General features: G+C 39.8%; 2 protein-coding genes and 1 long non-coding RNA gene across 3 annotated transcripts; all 3 read right to left on the reverse strand.

Annotated features, from left to right (window-relative positions):
- Positions 1-3,048: 3,048 nt before the first annotated feature.
- On the reverse strand, positions 3,049-4,308 carry LOC128610542 (C-C motif chemokine 3-like). Its single transcript, XM_053629914.1, has 3 exons — positions 4,176-4,308; positions 3,679-3,790; positions 3,049-3,455 (listed from the first exon to the last, which is right to left on the reverse strand). The coding sequence occupies exons 1-3, from the start codon at positions 4,243-4,245 to the stop codon at positions 3,332-3,334; spliced, it is 306 nt and encodes a 101-aa protein (XP_053485889.1). The 5' UTR covers positions 4,246-4,308; the 3' UTR covers positions 3,049-3,331.
- A 5,552-nt stretch (positions 4,309-9,860) lies between these two features.
- On the reverse strand, positions 9,861-11,730 carry LOC128610543 (uncharacterized). Its single transcript, XR_008386376.1, has 3 exons — positions 11,518-11,730; positions 10,748-10,859; positions 9,861-10,493 (listed from the first exon to the last, which is right to left on the reverse strand). It is a non-coding gene; the product is annotated as an uncharacterized LOC128610543 (long non-coding RNA).
- Positions 11,731-16,711: 4,981 nt separating this feature from the next.
- Positions 16,712-17,852, reverse strand: LOC128610541 (C-C motif chemokine 4 homolog). Its single transcript, XM_053629913.1, has 3 exons — positions 17,587-17,852; positions 17,076-17,187; positions 16,712-16,852 (listed from the first exon to the last, which is right to left on the reverse strand). Exons 1-3 carry the CDS (start codon positions 17,654-17,656, stop codon positions 16,729-16,731), a joined length of 306 nt encoding a protein of 101 aa, XP_053485888.1. The 5' UTR covers positions 17,657-17,852; the 3' UTR covers positions 16,712-16,728.
- Positions 17,853-20,796: the final 2,944 nt, after the last annotated feature.

Consider the following 20,796-nt stretch of genomic DNA (forward strand, 5'->3'; position numbering starts at 1 on the left):
GAAACGCCCACTACCATATCTGAATTTCAGCTCAGGAATAAAGTCGTCGGTTTTTCCTTACCAATTTGAGTTCGAGTCCGATAATGATGCATCGGAAGATCAACCCGAGCCAAAATCACAAGCACGACAAGAACAGGACGTTTCTCAGCGTTAAGTTTATATGTAGTTTGTAAATAACGTGAGTTAGCCGGTTAGCAGAGGCTAACAGGCTAACAGCTGTGCACTGGCTGTACACCTATACAACACAAAACCTCGCATTTGGAACACTTGGTAGAAAATATATAAATAAATAAATAATCATAATTACAGGTTGTGATCCAGAGGTGCAAGATGGTCCAAATAAAGTGGGTACGGCCCCGTCTTTAACGAATAATCGTTTCACAAATCCCACGTCGACTTCAGCTGGATTTGAGAAGCAGTCTTCAGTGAAATGACGGGAAAACGAACGAAGGTCGGAGTTGAACTGCTGTGGTATCGTTTTAAAATGAATTCTAAACACTGACGCTGTACAACCTCATCTTTTGGGAATCATCCTTTTATCCAATCACATGCGTTTATGCAAATTATTTACAGCGGAACAAGAGACTCGCTACAACGCGTGAGAAAATCACTTTTTAAAAATGTATTTTATATCCTTTCTGAGCTGATTGGTGAAGTGATGAGTTGGATTGGTTGAAAAAGAAAGAGAAGTTGACATTGACAACAGAGTGTTGAAGGATGAATGGACAGAGGAGTAGGTTTATTCTCGTTTATTCTCCTCCATTCAAGCTCAAACCTGAAGAGGTTCATCAAGTGAAGCTCCAACACCGAATCACACACCACTTCAAACTGACTCCTCACACAATTCAGGTCCGAGATCAAACAACATACACCTCAGTTCAGTATAAAGGAGCAGCTGAGTGTTATTTAAATAGTAAGGGGTAAAACAAAGCAATAAACTCAGGACCATAACCTCCACTAATCACAAATTGTGCTAATGACATCACAATTGTTGCATTCAATCACCACATTCACCACATTTCTACTCATGGAAGAGATTTTAGACGTAGCCCCATCATCACAACACCAACTAACGGAAGATCTTTTGGAAGAACTGCATTCAGTTTATGGACACCTGACCATCACACTCATATGTGCTTGTTGAACATCCCGTTCCAGATTTATTCCCCTTTGTTGTTATAATGTGCTCCACTCTTTGGGGAAGGCTTTCCACTGGAATTTAGGGTGTGGCTGTGGGGATTTCGGGGCATGGCTGTGGGGATTAGTGTTCATTCAGCTACAGGAGCGTTAGTGAGGTTGAGGTCAGGCGCTGATGTTGATGAGAGGAGGCTCCAGTTCCGGTTCATCCTAAAGGTGTTCAGTGGGGTTGAGGTCAGGGTTCTGTGCAGGACACTCGAGTTCTTCGAGTTCTTCTTCCAACCTTCACACACCACGTCTTCATGGAGCTCGCTTTGTGCACATTGGGAACAGGTTCGGGTCTCTGAGTTCCAGTGAAGAGAAACTGTAAAGCTACAGCATACAAAGACGTTCTATACAACTGTGTGCTTGTAAACATTTGGAGAAGGCCCACATATTGGTTTGATGGTCAGGTGTCCATATACTTTTGGCCATATAGTGTATTTGCAGCGGTGTGTAGAATTAATGCAAAGGTGTATTGAAGCTGAAGCTATTCTAGCGGATTGTGATGGCTAAATAAAACCTTTTATATTGGTTTCTGTGTTAAATGTCACTGGTCTGTATTATTTAGTGACTGTCACGTCTTTTTCCTAACAAATTCTCTTCCATCTATCCTGCTGCATTAATAACAATGGACTGCAGGTGGCACCAGGTTAACACAAGAATACACCTATCAGCCATAACATTAAAACCACCTGCCTAATATTGTGTAGGTCCTCCTTGTGCTGCCAAAACAGCTCTGACCCGTAGAGACATGGACTCCACAAGACCTCTGAAGGTGTGCTGTGGTGTCTGGCACCAAGACCTTACAGCAAGTCATGTAAGTTGCGAGGTGGGACCTCTATGGATCGGACTTGTTTGTCCAGCACATCCCACAGATGTTTGATTGGATTGAGATCTGGGGAATTTGGAAGCCAAGTCAAACTGATCAACTTTGAGAACTGACTGTTCACTTGCTGCCTAATAAATATATCCTACGCCTTCACAGGTGCCGCTGTAACGAGATCCTGTAGCAGTGTTTTCCACTTCACCTGTCAGTGATTTTTAATGTTATGGCTGATCTGTGTATTTGCTGCTATAACTGTGAAATTCAGTTAAAGTGTTAAAAAAACTTTTAAAGTCTAAATTGTTAAGGTTTTTATTTTTTTTAATTAAAGACAATTAAGAAACTATCAACTAGAGGCATGAATTAGCCACGTTTATTTTAACAACTTTTGCAATTTGATATATTATAAGGATAAACACTTCAAATAAATACCTGAATACATTAAAATGTTTAACCAGTTAATAATTATGTGTGTTACGTGTGTTCCATTATAACAGTCTAGCTTACTTAATATCTGATAAACAGCCCACATTCTCTGATGAGTAATTAAGGAATAAAACTCTGTGTGTGGTGCAGTTACAGTAAAATAATCAGTAATGAAGCAGACCTACTGTAACCATCCTGAAATGGATCCCGAAGAGCATCCCAAAACGTTTTATTCCTTTTATATCACAGCAATTTCCAATTATAATTGTGTATTTATTAAAGTATGACGTCATACTTTTTATCCATTTATAGTTACATTTAATTTTACATATTGTCTGCCAAACATGTTAATTACTGCGCGCTGTACAAGTCCCTGTGAATAAGCTGTTACTGTTATTATTATTATTATTATTATTATTATTATTATTATTATTATTATTGCAAGATATGAGTATACTATTTCACTTATTATTTTATTTAGATATTTATTTAGATAACTGTTTTAATTGTTGCTATCAAAGATGTGACTTGAACATTTGAATGTCTTTCAACATAACCCACATGGTTTCCTTTTAAAATGTGAAAGAAAGAAAGAAAAAAACAGAAACAAAGCCAGTGTGTAAATAAAAAAAGTCCTTTAATGTATATAAGATTTATATAAAAACGACTTCATGCCCACAAGCCACAGATTAATTGAGCTAAATATTGTTAGACTGCTTCAAGCTAAAGTTTATGATGGAATATGATTCATAATAATAATAAAGCTTTATTCTGCCTGTCTAAATATAGCAAATTATATATATATATATATACATATATATATATATATATATATATATATATATATATATATATATATATATATATTGTATTATATATATTGTGCATTAACAGAGAGAGGATTTAACGTTTCTTTTGAGGTTGGATCGGCTCTGAAAAAAAGCGCAGGTCAATTTTCTTCATGTGATTCTTCACCCACAGATCTCCAGGGTCTGCACACACACGACGACCATTGTTTAGGGTAAAACTGTAGAGGAGAGGAGATATACATCAGTGTCAAATTAACACTCACACGTCCCAAACCTCCAACATTATGACATCAAACATCATAAATTTCAAATACTATCAAGGTCATTTAGAATTATATTCTATTAAATTTAAATAATATTTTATATTACCATGAAATAATGATTGATATAGAGAAAAATTCTTATTATTTATTAAAATGAAACAAGGGGTTGAAAACTTACACGATTCCAGCTTTTGTACAGTCAAGCCGAGTTTCTTTATACCCCTTAATCAGTCGTTGAGGGATTATTTTCGTCTGGAATTTGAAACAGCATTGTTCTGGTGTTAATGCACCTGTAGGGAAAAAATCATTAATGAATCAGTCATGGCTTGTGATTTTCACATGCGTCATGTGATTTTATATCTGGTAAGAGATGCTGTTGTGATGTGATGTTCTTTAATAAATAAAAGGAAAACAATCATCTTCATGGTTGTCAGTCAGTATTTTACTGTAACAGCACGACAAACACACAGTGGTTTATTAACTCTGGTTATTCTCAGCAGCCTGGTCGTCTTCAGTATCATTATAAACCAGAGGAGTGTTAGTGAGTAATGATTCCAGTCTAGACGTTTTAGCGATCTACTACAAGTCAACTATCTTACTAGTGTCTACTTAGTACAGATAATAATATATACAAAGCGACATGTTATAAAGTTGAAAAGGTGAACTTTATCTTACTCTGGGCCTCTGTGAAGGACTGAAGGCAGCCGAGAACCAGCAGAACCAGCAGGAGAGAACCGGAGGACATGACCGCTGATGGTGATGACGACGTGAACAGAACCGTATTAATGCAGATATCACTTCAGCACTGGTCTTATAAGCTGATAAGAGGACGTGGGGGGATGTGGTTTGAGTGAGGGGCAGTTCGTAGGTGACAACACGTTTCACTTTGACTCAGACAGATCTAAAGAGCACCTCTTCCACAGGAAACCTGACTGCGGTTTTCACCTATAACATGAAAGATCTGATTAGCGCTCAGCACCTCACGGCCAAACTCCCATCTGTGTTAAATTAAATACGTAGAAATAATTGCAGCTTCACTGGAGTTAAACAGTGAGGATTAACCAACACAATACACAAGAGACAAACAATCATTATTATTATTATTCACCTTGCCTAATTATTACCAGCAGGGCCTGTAGTTGTTTACTCCCCTGACTGGGTTTCTAGTGTGAAGTGCTAATGCACAATATTCTGATTTATTTATTTATTTATTTATTTCTGACGCTAGACTGAAAAGACAGCAGAATAAATGTATTTTTAAAATGTCATTTAAATGAGTGAAATGAAACGATTTACATGAATAAGAGAGCGAGTGCTGTGAGGGAAAAAAAATTCACAACGTTGTTTGTTTTGTGGTGAACAGAAACTTGTGTTGGGGGGGGGTAGGGGGGATGGGGGGGTAGTGGTATTCGAGCTATTTTGCACATCACCACACAGCATGTTTGCGCGAGTCTGTCTTTCACATGAACAGCTGACAATATGGAAAGTTCAGTAAGCCATCATCTTAACCATAATGGCTAACAATTAGATCATGAGCATTCACCTAAAATTTCAGAGGCCATGTTATAGACAATTCCATGTTTACAAACGGTCCAGATGAGTGATTAACATAATAACTCCAACTGCTGTTGTTTTCTTTGTCATAGTCATGCTTACTAACACTTTTGATCACTTTTGACTTTTCTTTAAATAATCTCTGTCATCATGCCACAAATCACACAGGAGAGCCAGCTCCATCAACCCCTTCAGATGATTCAGAATGCAGCAGCACGCCTCGTCTTCAACCAGCCCAAAATAACACACCCCTCGTCATCTCCCTGCACTGGCTTCCTGTAGCCGCCCGCATCAAATTCAAGGCCTTGATGCTCATGTACAAGACCTTGTCTGGAACAGCACCCTCCTACCTCAACTCTCTCCTGAAGGCCTACGTTCCCTCACACAATCTGCGATCAATCCACGACCGTCGCTTAGTAGTGCCAACTCAGCGTGGCTCAAGGTCCCTTTGCAGAACCTTCACGCTAACTGTTCCTCAGTGCTGGAATGAACTTCCAAATTCAATCCGGACCACAGAATCTCTCACCATCTTCAAAAAAACAGCTAAAGACCCACCTCTTCCGTGAACACCTAACCAACCCCTAAAACACCAACCCAACATTATCTTATGGCTCTTACACCTCGACTCTGCGCACGTTGCTTCTCTGTAACTCAATTATAAATCTTAGTATAGTACAGTAGCACTACTTGTATTGTTCTGCACTTGATATATCACTTTGCTTGTATTTCCTTATTTTTAAGTCGCTTTGGATGAAAGAGTCTGCTAAATGAATAAATGTAAATGTAAATAAAGAATCTCTCCTTTTAAATATATAAATATTTACACAATAACGTATGACTCGATAAACTGATACAGAAGATCTGCTACAGAAGCCACAGTTCCAGAAGGTTCATGTTTCGAGCTGCTAAACTACAAGGGTTTTGTCATCTCCTTGTTTGAGTGAAATAACTGAAACACTTTGCTGGCTCTGCATCCGGACCACAGTCCTCCAGTCGACGAGTCCTGAACTGCTGCTCAGTGATTAAGGCCTTGAGCTACTGATCATGGAGTCCTGAGTTTAAATCCCTGTGCTGCCAAACTGCCCCTGCTGGGCCTTTAAGCAAAAACTATACATCTCTGGCTGCGTCTGCGAGGTGGCCATTTTAAGTTCGGTCTCAATTGCAAAATCCTTCCAGTGCACTGGAACGTTCGATCCCTAAAAAAATCCCACAATGCACCGCAAAAACCAAGGAGCATCGATGCTCACGATGTTCCCTTACTGTAAATGACATGACGTCATGTTTTCAGAAGCCTCTCAGCTCGAAATAAATGGCGTTGTTGTAGCTCTCAAATGATTCCTCACGTTAGCGTAGGCGTTTTTAACTTCATTTGACATTCTATATATGGTTTGTTTAAGTCTAACGATTTTTTTAACCGTTTAATCGATTGTCTAACGATCTAAGTTTAATATTGTTGTTTTAAATCCACTAGCTAGCCTACGATCCTGCTGGAAGTACTGTGATAGAAATCCGTGTATTTAATTTAAGAAATTGATATGACATATAAAATGTGATGTACATGGTCATGTCACCGGAAATTCAGTTATCAGTGTCCCAGTGTGTCGTGAGACGAGGTCCTTACCCGTGCCCCAACTCCTGTACGTAATGGTGGAGAGATTATGTGTTTGGGATGTCCGTCCGTCTGTCCGAGATTCTTGTTAGTGTGATATATCAAGAACGAGTGGTTGAATGCTTTTAGGATTTATATGGAAATATTCATGCAGCCAGGAGATGAACTGACTAGGTGTTGGAATCGAGCCATACAGGGTCAAGGTCAGAGCAAGGTCAAATGTTTGAAATCGTTTTTCTTCAATAGCTTCCTCCATGGTTGAAGTATATTTTAAGGTGTTTTTTCCCCCTGGTGTACAGGTTAGTATTTAGTCATTAGTAGCACTGGATGTGATGGTGGAGGTTGAGGTGGTGGAGGTGGAGGTGCAGGTGTCTTCTGCATCAGTGCAGTTGGAGTCGTGTTCCACTTGTTCACGGCGTACTCACTTCCCCAACAGGGTTTTTATCTGATGGTTCTTTCAGGCCCTGACGTCTACAGTAAACCAGCATGTGGATGTTTTTTTTTTTTTTTATTGATAAAGCACTTTTGATATGTTGCTCTGGATGAGGCATCTGCTAAAAGCTGTAAATGTAAATGTACGAACCGTAGCACTCAAGTGCTCGTACTGTTGCATCCTGTCTCGTGTGTAAGTCACTTTGGAGAATAAAAGCATCGGTTAATGTAAATGTTGGGGTTTTTTTTTCAAATTCAGCAAATGTAGACATATAACCTGCTAACAATTAGAGGTTATTATATGTTGTATAACATTTTCGGAAGAAATGGATTTACGTACATTTTGTTTCAACAGTGTTTAGTCTGCGTTTTCGGTCCGGGGGGGGGGGGGTGGGGGGGGGGTTGGATGTGTGGGGAAGTGATATTAAAAGGGAAGTGTGTGGTAAAGGGGCTGTGTTGAATAAACCCATGACCTAATTCACTTCCTGTCCACCCCTCCTCCTCTCTTCCCTTACTCTGTATTTCCATTTCCATAAAGCTCTTACACTCCACTCTTTAACACATTGACCACTACGTGTGTGTGTGTGTCTGTGTGTCTGTGTGTATCTGTGTGTGTGCGTGTGTTTACATGCATGTGTGTGTGTGTTTGTGTGTGTGTGTGTGTGTGTGTGTGCTCTCCATACATCCTGAACAGCAGCGCCCTCAAGTGGTGGTTTCATGCAGTAAACATGATCATGACCTCTGACCTCTGTGTTCTCCTTGAACTGAAGAACTAAGAACTCGAGGAAGTTCTCAAAATGGGGATACATTTCAAATGAGTCCCTGTGACTGAGCTGTTACTATAGAAACGATAACGTACTAGAGCGAGCGCATTAATATAAATAAATCTGTGATTTGCAGCTGCACTTCTGTCAGAGCCTCTGTTACAGGAAATTAATCAACACTTTCTGACCAATCAGAATCCAGAACTCAGCAGGTTTAAATGTTACTAGTTGTTCAAGCTCTAAGACGTCTCCAACATTCAGAAATACCATTCCTGCAACATTCTAAGAACATCTGCTGTAATAAAGCTCTCTGACTGAATGTTCCCAGCTATATAAACAATAACATTACAGATGTTTGTCAGTACTGTAGGATGCAGCAATGATGCATGATAAATAGTATAAAGATCATTCTCAGAACATTCAGAAAACTCGAGGGAGGGAACATTGTTGGAACATAAATGGTTCTAGATCTGTTCTGCTAATCGAACGTTGTTAGAAAAAATAATAATAATAATGAGCAGCTAACGTAGCTCTCTTGATACCATTAAGACTTTATTCAGTTTAATTTAAATTTGTTTCGAATCATTAAGTGAATAGATATTTAACAGTCTGTCATGTCTTAAGGAAGGAGTTAGAACAAATTACCTATAACTCAAATTTGAAAGTAAATAATGGGTGGATGGTGGGTGTAGAACATAACAGACACGACAGTAGTCATACCACAGATGTGTCGTGACGTTATTATCTAACATTATTACCAGATACACAGATCAGCCATAACATTAAAACCACCTGCCTAATATTGTGTAGGTCCTCCTCTCCTTGTGGCCCCAAAACAGCTCTGACCTGTCGAGGCCTGGACTCCACAAGACCTCTGAAGGTGTGCTGTGGGATCTGGCACCAAGACATTAGAAGCAGATCCTTTAAGTCCTGTAAGCTCGATCGGATTGAGATCTGGGGAATTTGGCGGCCGACTCAACACTTTGAACGCTTTGTCATGTTCCTCAAACCGTTCCTGAAGAGTTTTTGCAGTATTTAGGTCGGTGGTACGTGTCAAAGTAGCATCCACATGAATGCCAGAACCCAAGGTTTCCCAGCAGAACATTGCCCAGAGCATCACATTCACATTTACATTTAATCATTTAGCAGACGCTTTTATCCAAAGAGACTTACAAATGAGGAAATACAAGCAAAGCGATACATCAAGCAGAGAACAACACAGGCATCACAAGAACTCGCATTCTTGTGCACCCTGGTGCCATCTCTTCCCCAGATAAGTGACACACATGCACCCGGCCTCCACGTAACATAAAAGAAAATATGATTCATCAGACCAGACCACCTTCTTCCATCGCTCCATGGTCCAGGTCTGATGTCCATTGTAGGAGATTTTGGAGGTGTACAGGGGGTAAACATGGACACTCTGACCGCTCTGCAGCTACGCAGCTCCATACACAATAAGCTGTGATGCTCTGTGTGTTCTGACTCCTTTCTATCAGATCCAGCATGAACTTTTTCAGCAGTTTGAGCTGCAGTAGCTCTTCTGTGGGATCGGACCAGACGGGATAGCCTTCAAAAAAGTTGACAGTGAAAACAAAGTGTTTATAGGTGTTTGTACAGAAAAGTGTACATCAAGTTCTGAAGAAGTTCCTCATCCATTCAGAGTCAAAAGCAGCATCACTACGAACAAAACATAGTCTAATCATAGCCAGTCACTTATCTGACGCTTTGTAAACAAGGAATTTTATGTAACTGAACCTTTACAAACTTTAGCTGGATCCCAGGCTGTTAATTAACCTTCAGGATCCACACTGTCTCCCTGTTCATGTAAAAAACAGACGCATTTAAATGCACCTGTGCGTTATATCTGTGCTACATAGCATGCTAATGTCTTTTGCATTACCGCTTCACCCCCCTCCCCCCATAAACAATACTTTCTGTACTGCTGTCATTGTTTTTCTCACACAATGTCCTGCAGTCTTTCTCTCTCTCACACCTTCAGTCTTATTCGTGAAAATAGTTTTCAGTTTCAGTTTTCACTTAAGCACGGGGAGAACATGCGAGTGCCGTGCACACAGGGTAGAGGCGGGATTCGAAACCCCCAACCCTGGAAGTGACAGGCAAACTTGCTAATCGCTAAGCCATTGTACCCCCCTCACCAGTCATGTTACAAACCAGTGAACATGATATTTTACTTATTCCATTTATATAATTATTGGGAACTTTTCTAATTGTTGCTGTCAAAAATGTGACATTTCAGTGACTTTTAACATAACCAATTTCCTTTAAAAAACAAAAACAAAGCAATAACGTGTAATTAAAAGTCCTTTAATGTATATAAGATAAAACGACTTCATGACCACAAGCCATAGATTAACTGAGATAAATAATGCTAGACTGCTTCAGTCAAGAGTTTATGATTAAATATGATTCATAATAATTATTTAAAAAAAGATTTATTCCTCCTGTCCAAATACAGCAAATGAAATGTAAAAAAGTACATTTTGTTAAAAAAAATTAACTTGTTATTAACAGAGAGAGGATTTAACAGCTCAGTTGAGGTTGGATCGGGTTTGCAAAAAAGCGCAGGTCAATTTTCTTCATGTGATTCTTCAACCAACAGATCTCCAGGGTCTGTACACACACGACGACCATTGTTTAGGGTAAAACTGTGTAAAACTATAATCCAAACAGAAAATCTAACACACTCACACGTCCCAAACCTCTAACATTATTTAAACTTTTATTATAATACATTTTTAATACTATCAAGATTTAAAATTATATTCTATAAATTTACATAATATGTATAATCATACAATAATGATTGATATGTGGAAACATATTCTTATTATTTATTAAAATGAAACAAGGGGTTGAAAACTTACACGATTCCAGCTTTTGTACAGTCAAGCCGAGTTTCTTTATACCCCTTAATCACTCGTAGAGGGATTATATTCGTCTGGAATTTGAAACAGCATCGTTCTGGTCCGTTTGCCACTGCAGGGGAAAATCATTACTGAATCAGTCATGGCTTTGTAAACATGAGGTGATTTTATATCTGGTAAGAGATGCTGCCTGGTGTATATTTAAATGAAACCATGATGCTGATGTTCTTTAATAAATAAAAGGAAAACAATCATCTTCATGGTTGTCAGTCAGTATTTTACTGTAACAGCACGACAAACACATGTGTAATGGCACCAGTCCAGATGTTTTAACTTTCTACTACAAGTCATCTTACTATCTTACTAGTGTCTACTTAGTGCTTCAGTGAATGATTGTGAACTGATTTAAATCAGTGATCACAAGTACAGATAATAATATGTTTTAAGCGACATGTTATAAATGTTACGACACGGCGAAATCGGCGCGGCAGCTCACAAAGTGTAGTGCCGCCCAGGGACGTGGCGGAGGAGGACTACACTTCCCAGTCATACCCGCGCTCGAGTTCGCCGGACTTCTGATTACGAACACCTGTACACACCTAAGGTTATATAAGGGCCTCCCTAGCATGAGCCGCTTGCGAAGTAAACGCTCAGCAGCCTCGTCTCTGTTTGATTACCAAGCCGGTTTCATTATAAGTGTTTTCCCTGGTGCTTGATTTCACGTTCGTCCCTCACTACGCTTTTGCATACGTCCCTGATATACAGCTTACCTGCTCGGTCCCGAGTCGCTTCTCGTCCTGTGTTCAGTCACACGCCATCTCTCCACTCGCAGGTTTTCCCAGGAAAAACAGTCATATCGGTAACTATTTTTTCGTTTAAAAAAATAATAAATCCTGTAAATGCTGTTTAACTAGTGGTTATTAGACCGAGGCTTCGTGGAGCACTGAAACTCCACAAAGTTGAAGAAAATGTGCCGTATTGTGTCGAGGCCTCTCAAACAGTGACACCTAGTGGTCACTTGCAGGTGTTGATCTGAAACCTTGACAACGAGTCAGATAAGCGTTGAAGAATTATAATATACAGTATCTCACATTTTTGTAAATATTTGATTATATCTTTTCATGTGACAACACTGAAGAAATGACACTTAAAATGATGTACCGCTATATATATTTTTGTTGTCATTGAAAGATTATCCTAGCAGAGGCCGGTAACATTTACAAATAAATATCAGTTTACCCCATGATTACTTTCTTTACTGACACAGACAAAGATGAAAAGACTGAACTCCTGCAGGAGTTGGAGTTCAGGATGGTCCTGACGTGGTAGGCTGGTTGGCCGTCCACTTCTAAGGGCTCCGGTAGCGAGTCCCCGGGCACCGCCATGGCTAATGAACCGGGGATAACCGGTTTAAGGAGGGAGACATGGAATGTTGAGGTGAGTGATATACTCTCAGCTCTCAGATTTGTAGTAATGCTTGCCCAAGGCAAGACACACACTTCAAGGCAAGACACACACTTCGGCATGTGGAGTCACGTGGACTGGGGATCGAACCGCCAACCCTACGATTAGTGGACAATCCGCTCTACCACCTGATCCACAGCCGCCTAGTGAACCTCTGCATTTCAGTGCATTTCAGTGTTGCATACAATACAGTGAAAATTGTCACACATTATTTTCATCATGGTCGCGCACACACACGCACACGCACACACACGCACACAAACACACACACACGCGAGCGCACACACGCACACACACACGCACGCACACACACGCATACACACACGCGAGCGCACACACGCACACACGCACGCACACACACGCGCACACACGCGCACACACACACATGCACGCACGCACACACGCACACACACGTGCGCACACACACACACGCACGTATAGTGTAGTATCTGTAGCATAGTGTAGTACCTGTAGCATAGTGTAGTACCTGTAGCATAGTGTAGTACCTGTAGCATAGTGTAGTACCTGTAGTATAGTGTAGTATAGTGTAGTACCTGTAGTATAGTGTAGTACCTGTAGTATAGTGTAGTACCTGTAGTATAGTGTAGTACCTGTAGTATAGTGTAGTACCTGTAGTATAGTGTAGACCCGTAGTGCAGTGTAGTACCTGTAATACAGCTCACACAAACACACAGTTGTTGCAAACCTTTATCATTTATACCATCTTCTTAGGTTACCCATGTCACCCCATGTCGTTTTCTCCATCTGATAAGGAACTTTTTCAAGCATTACAAGTATTACATTTAAAAATCATGAAGTTTTACTACAAATCTGAGAGCTGAGAGTATATCACCGCCCACCTCATGACCTGTTAAAGTCTGTAATCCAACCTGTTTTCTAAATGTAAAAAGTCTTGTGGATTGTAATTAATTTGAATAGGTTGAAATGTTCAGGGGGAAAAGAGCTAGCCTGTGTTATTCCACTAGGACTGGCTCGTCAAAGTATTTCAGCAGACTTAAAGCGCCTCTATTATGCTATATAAAAGTGCCTAATTTTGTTTGAGCTCTCATACATGAATCCAAGGTCAAAAAACACTTTCATTGTCTCATCATTTACATTGCAGCATCACGTCTTTTCCTCACTGTCACAAACGACTCGCTCAAGGATCCGTTCCCTCTAGACTCCTCCTTTCAGAGAGCCTGCTCTGCTCTGATTGGTCAGATGTCCAAGTCTGTTGTGATTGGTCTACCAGTTACAGCTCGTGTAGGAAAGGAAACGCCCACTACCATATCTGAATTTCAGCTCAGGAATAATGTCGTGGGTTTTTCCGTACCAATTTGAGTTCAAGTCCGATAATGATGCATCGGAAGATCAACCCGAGCCAAAATCACAAGCACAACAAGAATAGGACGTTTCTCAGCGTTAAGTTTATATGTAGTTTGTAAATAACGTGAGTTAGCCGGTTAGCAGAGGCTAACAGGCTAACAGCTGTGCACTGGCTGTACACCTATACAACACAAAACCTCGCATTTGGAACACTTGGTAGAAAATATATAAATAAATAAATAATCATACTTACAGGTTGTGATCCAGAGGTGCAAGATGGTCCAAATAAAGTGGGTACGGCCCCGTCTTTAACGAATAATCGTTTCACAAATCCCACGTCGACTTCAGCTGGATTTGAGAAGCAGCCTTCAGTGAAATGACGGGAAAACGAACGAAGGTCTGACGCTGTACAACCTCATCCTTTGGGAATCATCCTTTTATCCAATCACATGAGTTTATGCAAATTATTTACAGCGGAACAAGAGACTCACTACAACGTGTGAGAAAATCACTTTTTAAAAATGTATTTTATATCCTTTCTGAGCTGATTGGTGAAGTGATGAGTTGGATTGGTTGAAAAAGAAAGAGAAGTTGACATTGACAACAGAGTGTTGAAGGATGAATGGACAGAGGAGTAGGTTTATTCTCGTTTATTCTCCTCCATTCAAGCTCAAACCTGAAGAGGTTCATCAAGTGAAGCTCCAACACCGAATCACACACCACTTCAAACTGACTCCTCACACAATTCAGGTCCGAGATCAAACAACATTCACCTCAGTTCAGTATAAAGGAGAAGCTGAGGGTTATTTAAATAGTAAGGGGTAAAACAAAGCAATAAACTCAGGACCATAACCTCCACTAATCACAAATTGTGTTAATGGCATCACAATTGTTGCATTCAATCACCACATTCACCACATTTCTACTCATGGAAGAGATTTTAGACGTAGCCCCATCATCACAACACCAACTAAGGGAAGATCTTCTGGAAGAACTGCATTCAGTTTATGGACACCTGACCATCACACTCATATGTGCTTGTTGAACATCCCGTTCCAGATTTATTCCCCTTTGTTGTTATAATGTGCTCCACTCTTTGGGGAAGGCTTTCCACTGGATTTTAGAGCGTGGCTGTGGGGATTTTGGGGCGTGGCTGTGGGGATTAGTGTTCATTCAGCTACAGGAGCGTTAGTGAAGTTGAGGTCAGGCGCTGATGTTGATGTGCGGAGGCTCCAGTTCCGGTTCATCCTAAAGGTGTTCAGTGGGGTTGAGGTCAGGGCTCTGTGCAGGACACTCGAGTTCTTCTACCTTCTTCTAACCTTCACACACCACGTCTTCATGGAGCTCGCTTTGTGCACACTGGGAACAGGTTCGGGCCTCTGAGTTCCAGTGAAGAGAAACTGTAAAGCTACAGCATACAAAGACGTTCTATACAACTGTGTGCTTGTAATCATTTGGAGAAGGCCCACATATTGGTTTGAAGGTCAGGTGTCCATATACTTTTGGCCATATAGTGTATTTGCAGCGGTGTGTAGAATTAATGCAAAGGTGTATTGAAGCTGAAGCTATTCTAGCGGATTGTGATGGCTAAATAAAACCTTTTATATTGGTTTCTGTGTTAAATGTCACTGGTCTGTATTATTTAGTGACTGTCACGTCTTTTTCCTAACAAATTCTCTTCCATCTATCCTGCTGCATTAATAACAATGGACTGCAGGTGGCACCAGGTTAACACAAGAATACACCAATCAGCCATAACATTAAAACCACCTGCCTAATCTTGTGTAGGTCCTCCTTGTGCTGCCAAAACGGCTCTGACCCGTAGAGACATGGACTCCACAAGACCTCTGAAGGTGTGCTGTGGTGTCTGGCACCAAGACCTTACAGCAAGTCATGTAAGTTGCGAGGTGGGACCTCTATGGATCGGACTTGTTTGTCCAGCACATCCCACAGATGTTTGATTGGATTGAGATCTGGGGAATTTGGAAGCCAAGTCAAACTGATCAACTTTGAGAACTGACTGTTCACTTGCTGCCTAATAAATATATCCTACGCCTTCACAGGTGCCGCTGTAACGAGATCCTGTAGCAGTGTTTTCCACTTCACCTGTCAGTGATTTTTAATATTATGGCTGATCTGTGTATTTGCTGCTATAACTGTGAAATTCAGTTAAAGTGTTAAAAAAAACTTTTAAACTCTAAATTGTTAAGGTTTTTATTTTTTTTAATTAAAGACAATTAAGAAACTATCAACTAGAGGCATGAATTAGCCACGTTTATTTTAACAACTTTTGCAATTTGATATATTATAAGGATAAACACTTCAAATAAATACCTGAATACATTAAAATGTTTAACCAGTTAGTAATTATGTGTGTTACGTGTGTTCCATTATAACAGTCTAGCCGACTTAATATCTGATAAACAGCTCACATTCTCTGATGAGTAATTAAGGAATAAAACTCTGTGTGTGGTGCAGTTACAGTAAAATAATCAGTAATGAAGCAGACCTACTGTAACCACCCTGAAATGGATCCCGAAACACATCCCAAAACGTTTTATTCCTTTTATATCACAGCAATTTCCCAATTATAATTGTGTATTTATTAAAGTATGACATGTCATACTTTTTATCCATTTATAGTTACATTTAATTTCACGTGTTGTCTGCCAAACATGTTAATTACTGCGCGCTGTACAAGTCCCTGTGAATAAGCTGTTACTGTTATTATTATTATTATTATTATTATTATTATTATTGCAAGATATAAGCATACTATTTTACTTATTATTTTATTTAGATATTTATTTAGATAACTGTTTTAATTGTTGTTATCGAAGATGTGACTTGAACATTTGAATGTCTTTCAACATAACCCACATGGTTTCCTTTTAAAATGTGAAAGAAAGAAAGAAAGAAAGAAACCCAGAAGCAAAGCCAGAGTGTGTAAATAAAAAAAGTCCTTTAATGTATATAAGATTCATATAAAAACGACTTCATGCCCACAAGCCACAGATTAATTGAGGTAAATACTGTTAGATTGATAATAATAATAAAGCATTATTCTGCCTGTCTAAATATAGCAAATTTTATATATATATATATATATATATATATATATATATATATATACATATATATATATATATATATATTGTATTATATATATTGTGCATTAACAGAGAGAGGATTTAACGTTTCTTTTGATGTTGGATCGGCTCTGCAAAAAAGCGCAGGTCAATTTTCTTCATGTGATTCTTCACCCACAGATCTCCAGGGTCTGCACACACACGACGACCATTGTTTAGGATAAAACTGTAGAGGAGAGGAGATATACATCAGTGTCAAACTAACACTCACACGTCCCAAACCTCCAACATTATGACTTCAAACATCATAAATTTCAAATACAATCAAGGTCATTTAGAATTATATTCTATTAAATTTAAATGATATTTTATATTACCATGAAATAATGATTGATATAGAGAAAAATTCTTATTATTTATTCAAATGAAACAAGGGGTTGAAAACTTACACGATTCCAGCTTTTGTACAGTCACTCTCTGTGTCTTTATACCCCTTAATCACTCGTAGAGGGATTTTATTCGTCTGGAATTTGAAACAGCATTGTTCTGGTGTATTTTGATCTGCAGAGGAAAATCATTACTGAATCAGTCATGGCTTTGTAAACATGAGGTGATTTTATATCTGGTAAGAGATGCTGCCTGGTGTATATTTAAATGAAACCATGTTGCTGATGTTCTTTAATAAATAAAAGGAAAACAATCATCTTCATGGTTGTCAGTCAGTATTTTACTGTAACAGCACGACAAACACACAGTGGTTTATTAACTCTGGTTATTCTCAGCAGCCTGGTTGTCTTCAGTATCATTATAAACCAGAGGAGTGTTAGTGAGTAATGACTCCGGTCTAGACGTTTTAACGTTCTACTACAAGTCAACTATCTTACTAGTGTCTACTTAGTGCAGATAATAATATTTACAAAGCGACATGTTATAAAGTTGAAAAGGTGAACTTTATCTTACTCTGGGCCTCTGTGAAGGACTGAACGCAGCCCAGAACCAGCAGAACCAGCAGGAGAGAACCGGAGGACATGACCGCTGATGGTGATGACGACGTGAACAGAACCGTATTAATGCAGATATCACTTCAGCACTGGTCTTATAAGCTGATTAGAGGACGTGGGGGGATGTGGTTTGAGTGAGGGGCAGTTCGTAGGTGACAAAACGTTTCACTTTGACTCAGACAGATCTAAAGAGCACCTCTTCCACAGGAAACCTGACTGCGGTTTTCACCTAAAACGTGAAAGATCTGATTAGCGCTCAGCACCTCACGGCCAAACTCCCATCTGTGTTAAATTAAATACGTAGAAATAAGTGCAGCTTCACTGGAGTTAAACAGTGAGGATTAACCAACACAATACACAAGAGACACACAATCATTATTATTATTATTCACCGTGCCTAATTATTATCAGCAGGGCCTGTAGCTGTTTACTCCCCTGACTGGGTTTCATAATTGTGCTAAAGTGTGAAGTGCTAATGCACAATATTCTGATTTATTTATTTATTTATTTATTTATTTATTTATTTATGAAGTTAGACTGAAAAGACAGCAGAATAAATGTATTTTTAAAATGTCATTTAAATGAGTGAAATGAAATGATTTACATGAATAAGAGAGCGAGTGCTGTGAGGGAAAAAAATGCACAACGTTGTTTGTTTTGTGGTGAACAGAAACTTGTGTGGGGGGGGGGAGTGGTATTCGAGCTATTTCGCACATCACCACACAGCATGTTTGCACGAGTCTGTCTTTCACATGAACAGGTGACAATATGGAAAGTTCAGTAAGCCACCATCTTAACCATAATGGCTAACAAATTAGATCACGAGCATTCACCTAAAATTTCAGAGGCCATGTTATAGACAATTCCATGTTTACAAACGGTCCAGATGAGTGATTAACATAATAACTCCAACTGCTGCTGTTTTCTTTGTCATACTCATGCTTACTAACACTTTTGATCACTTTTGACTTTTCTTTAAACAATCTCTGTCATCATGCCACAAATCACACAGGAGAGCCAGCTCCATCAACCCCTTCAGATGATTCAGAATGCAGCAGCACGCCTCTTCTTCAACCAGCCCAAAATAACACACCCCTCGTCATCTCCCTGCACTGGTTTCCTGTATCCACCCGCATCAAATTCAAGGCCTTGATGCTCATGTACAAGACCTTGTCTGGAACAGCACCCTCCTACCTCAACTCTCTCCTGAAGGCCTACGTTCCCTCACACAATCTGCGATCAATCCACGACCGTCGCTTAGTAGTGCCTACTCAGCATGGCTCAAGGTCCCTTTGCAGAACCTTCACGCTAACTGATCCTCAGTGCTGGAATGAACTTCCAAATTCAATCCGGACCACAGAATCTCTCACCATCTTCAAAAAACAGCTAAAGACCCACCTCTTCAATGAACACCTAACTAACCCCTAAAACACCAACCCAACATTATCTTATGGCTCTTACACCTCGACTCTGCGCACGTTGCTTCTCTGTAACTCAATTATAAATCTTAGTATAGTACAGTAGCACTACTTGTATTGTTCTCCGCTTGATATATCACTTTGCTTGTATTTCCTTATTTGTAAGTCGCTTTGGATGAAAGAGTCTGCTAAATGAATAAATGTAAATGTAAATAAGAATCTTTCCTTTTAAATATATAAATATTTACACAATAACATATGACTCGATAAACTGATGCAGAAGATCTGCTGCAGAAGCCACAGTTTCAGAAGGTTCATGTTTCGAGCTGCTAAACTACAAGGGTTTTGTCATCTCCTTGTTTGAGTGAAATAACTGAAACACTTTGCTGGCTCTGCATCCGGACCACAGTCCTCCAGTCGACGAGTCCTGAACTGCTGCTCAGTGATTAAGGCCTTGAGCTACTGATCATGGAGTCCTGAGTTTAAATCCCTGTGCTGCCAAACTGCCCCTGCTGGGCCTTTAAGCAAAAACTATACATCTCTGGGTGCGTCTCAATCAGCTCCCTATTTCACTAGTTCAGGGCGCTGATCAGCGAGGCGGCCATTTTAAGTTCGGTCTCAATTGCAAAATCCTTCCAGTGCACTGGAACGTTCGATCCCTAAAAAAATCCCACAATGCACCGCAAAAACCAAGGAGCGTCGATGCTCACGATGTTCCCTTACTGTAAATGACACGACGTCATGTTTTCAGAAGCCTCTCAGCTCGAAATAAATGGCGTTGTTGTAGCTCTCAAATGATTCCTCACGTTAGCGTAGGCGTTTTTAACTTCATTTGACATTATATATACGGTTTGTTTAAGTCTAACGATTTTTTTAACCGTTTAATCGATTGTCTAACGATCTAAGTTTAATATTGTTGTTTTAAATCCACTAGCTAGCCTACGATCCTGCTGGAAGTACTGTGATAGAAATCCGTGTGATTAATTTAACAAATTGATATGACATACAAAATGTGATGTACATGGTCATGTCACCGGAAATTCAGTTATCAGTGTCCCAGTGTGTCGTGAGACGAGGTCCTTACCCGTGCCCCAACTCCTGTACGTAATGGTGGAGAGATTATGTGTTTGGGATGTCCGTCCGTCTGTCCGAGATTCTTGTTAGTGTGATATATCAAGAACGAGTGGTTCAATGCTTTTAGGATTTATATGGAAATATTCATGCAGCCAGGAGATGAACTGACTAGGTGTTGGAATCGAGCCATACAGGGTCAAGGTCAGAGCAAGGTCAAATGTTTGAAATCGTTTTTCTTCAATAGCTTCCTCCATGGTTGAAGTATATTTTAAGGTGTTTTTTCCCCCCTGGTGTACAGGTTAGTATTTAGTCATTAGTAGCACTGGATGTGATGGTGGAGGTTGAGGTGGTGGAGGTGGAGGTGCAGGTGTCTTCTGCATCAGTGCAGTTGGCGTCGTGTTCCGACTTGTTCACGGCGTACTCACTTCCCCAACAGGGTTTTTATCTGATGGTTCTTTCAGGCCCTGACGTCTACAGTAAACCAGCATGTGGATGGTTTTTTTTTATTGATAAAGCACTTTTGATACATTGCTCTGGATGAGGCATCTGCTAAAAGCTGTAAATGTAAATGTACGGTTCGTACTCGTAGCACTCAAGTGCTCGTACTGTTGCATCCTGTCTCATGTGTAAGTCGCTTTGGAGAATAAAAGCATCGGTTAATGTAAATGTTGGGTTTT

Source organism: Ictalurus furcatus, chromosome 7, assembly GCF_023375685.1.
Source record: "Ictalurus furcatus strain D&B chromosome 7, Billie_1.0, whole genome shotgun sequence".
Lineage (NCBI taxonomy): Eukaryota > Metazoa > Chordata > Actinopteri > Siluriformes > Ictaluridae > Ictalurus > Ictalurus furcatus.

Coding starts and splice junctions, on each gene's coding strand:
- LOC128610542 (XM_053629914.1), bottom strand. CDS start 4,245: ATGTCCTCCGGTTCTCTCCTGCTGGTTCTGCTGGTTCTCGGCTGCCTT. Junction 3,791..4,175: donor GTCCTTCACAGAGGCCCAGA/GTAAGATAAAGT, acceptor TTTTCCCTACAG/GTGCATTAACACCAGAACAA. Junction 3,456..3,678: donor TGTACAAAAGCTGGAATCGT/GTAAGTTTTCAA, acceptor TCTCCTCTACAG/TTTTACCCTAAACAATGGTC.
- LOC128610541 (XM_053629913.1), bottom strand. CDS start 17,656: ATGTCCTCCGGTTCTCTCCTGCTGGTTCTGCTGGTTCTGGGCTGCGTT. Junction 17,188..17,586: donor GTCCTTCACAGAGGCCCAGA/GTAAGATAAAGT, acceptor TTTCCTCTGCAG/ATCAAAATACACCAGAACAA. Junction 16,853..17,075: donor TGTACAAAAGCTGGAATCGT/GTAAGTTTTCAA, acceptor TCTCCTCTACAG/TTTTATCCTAAACAATGGTC.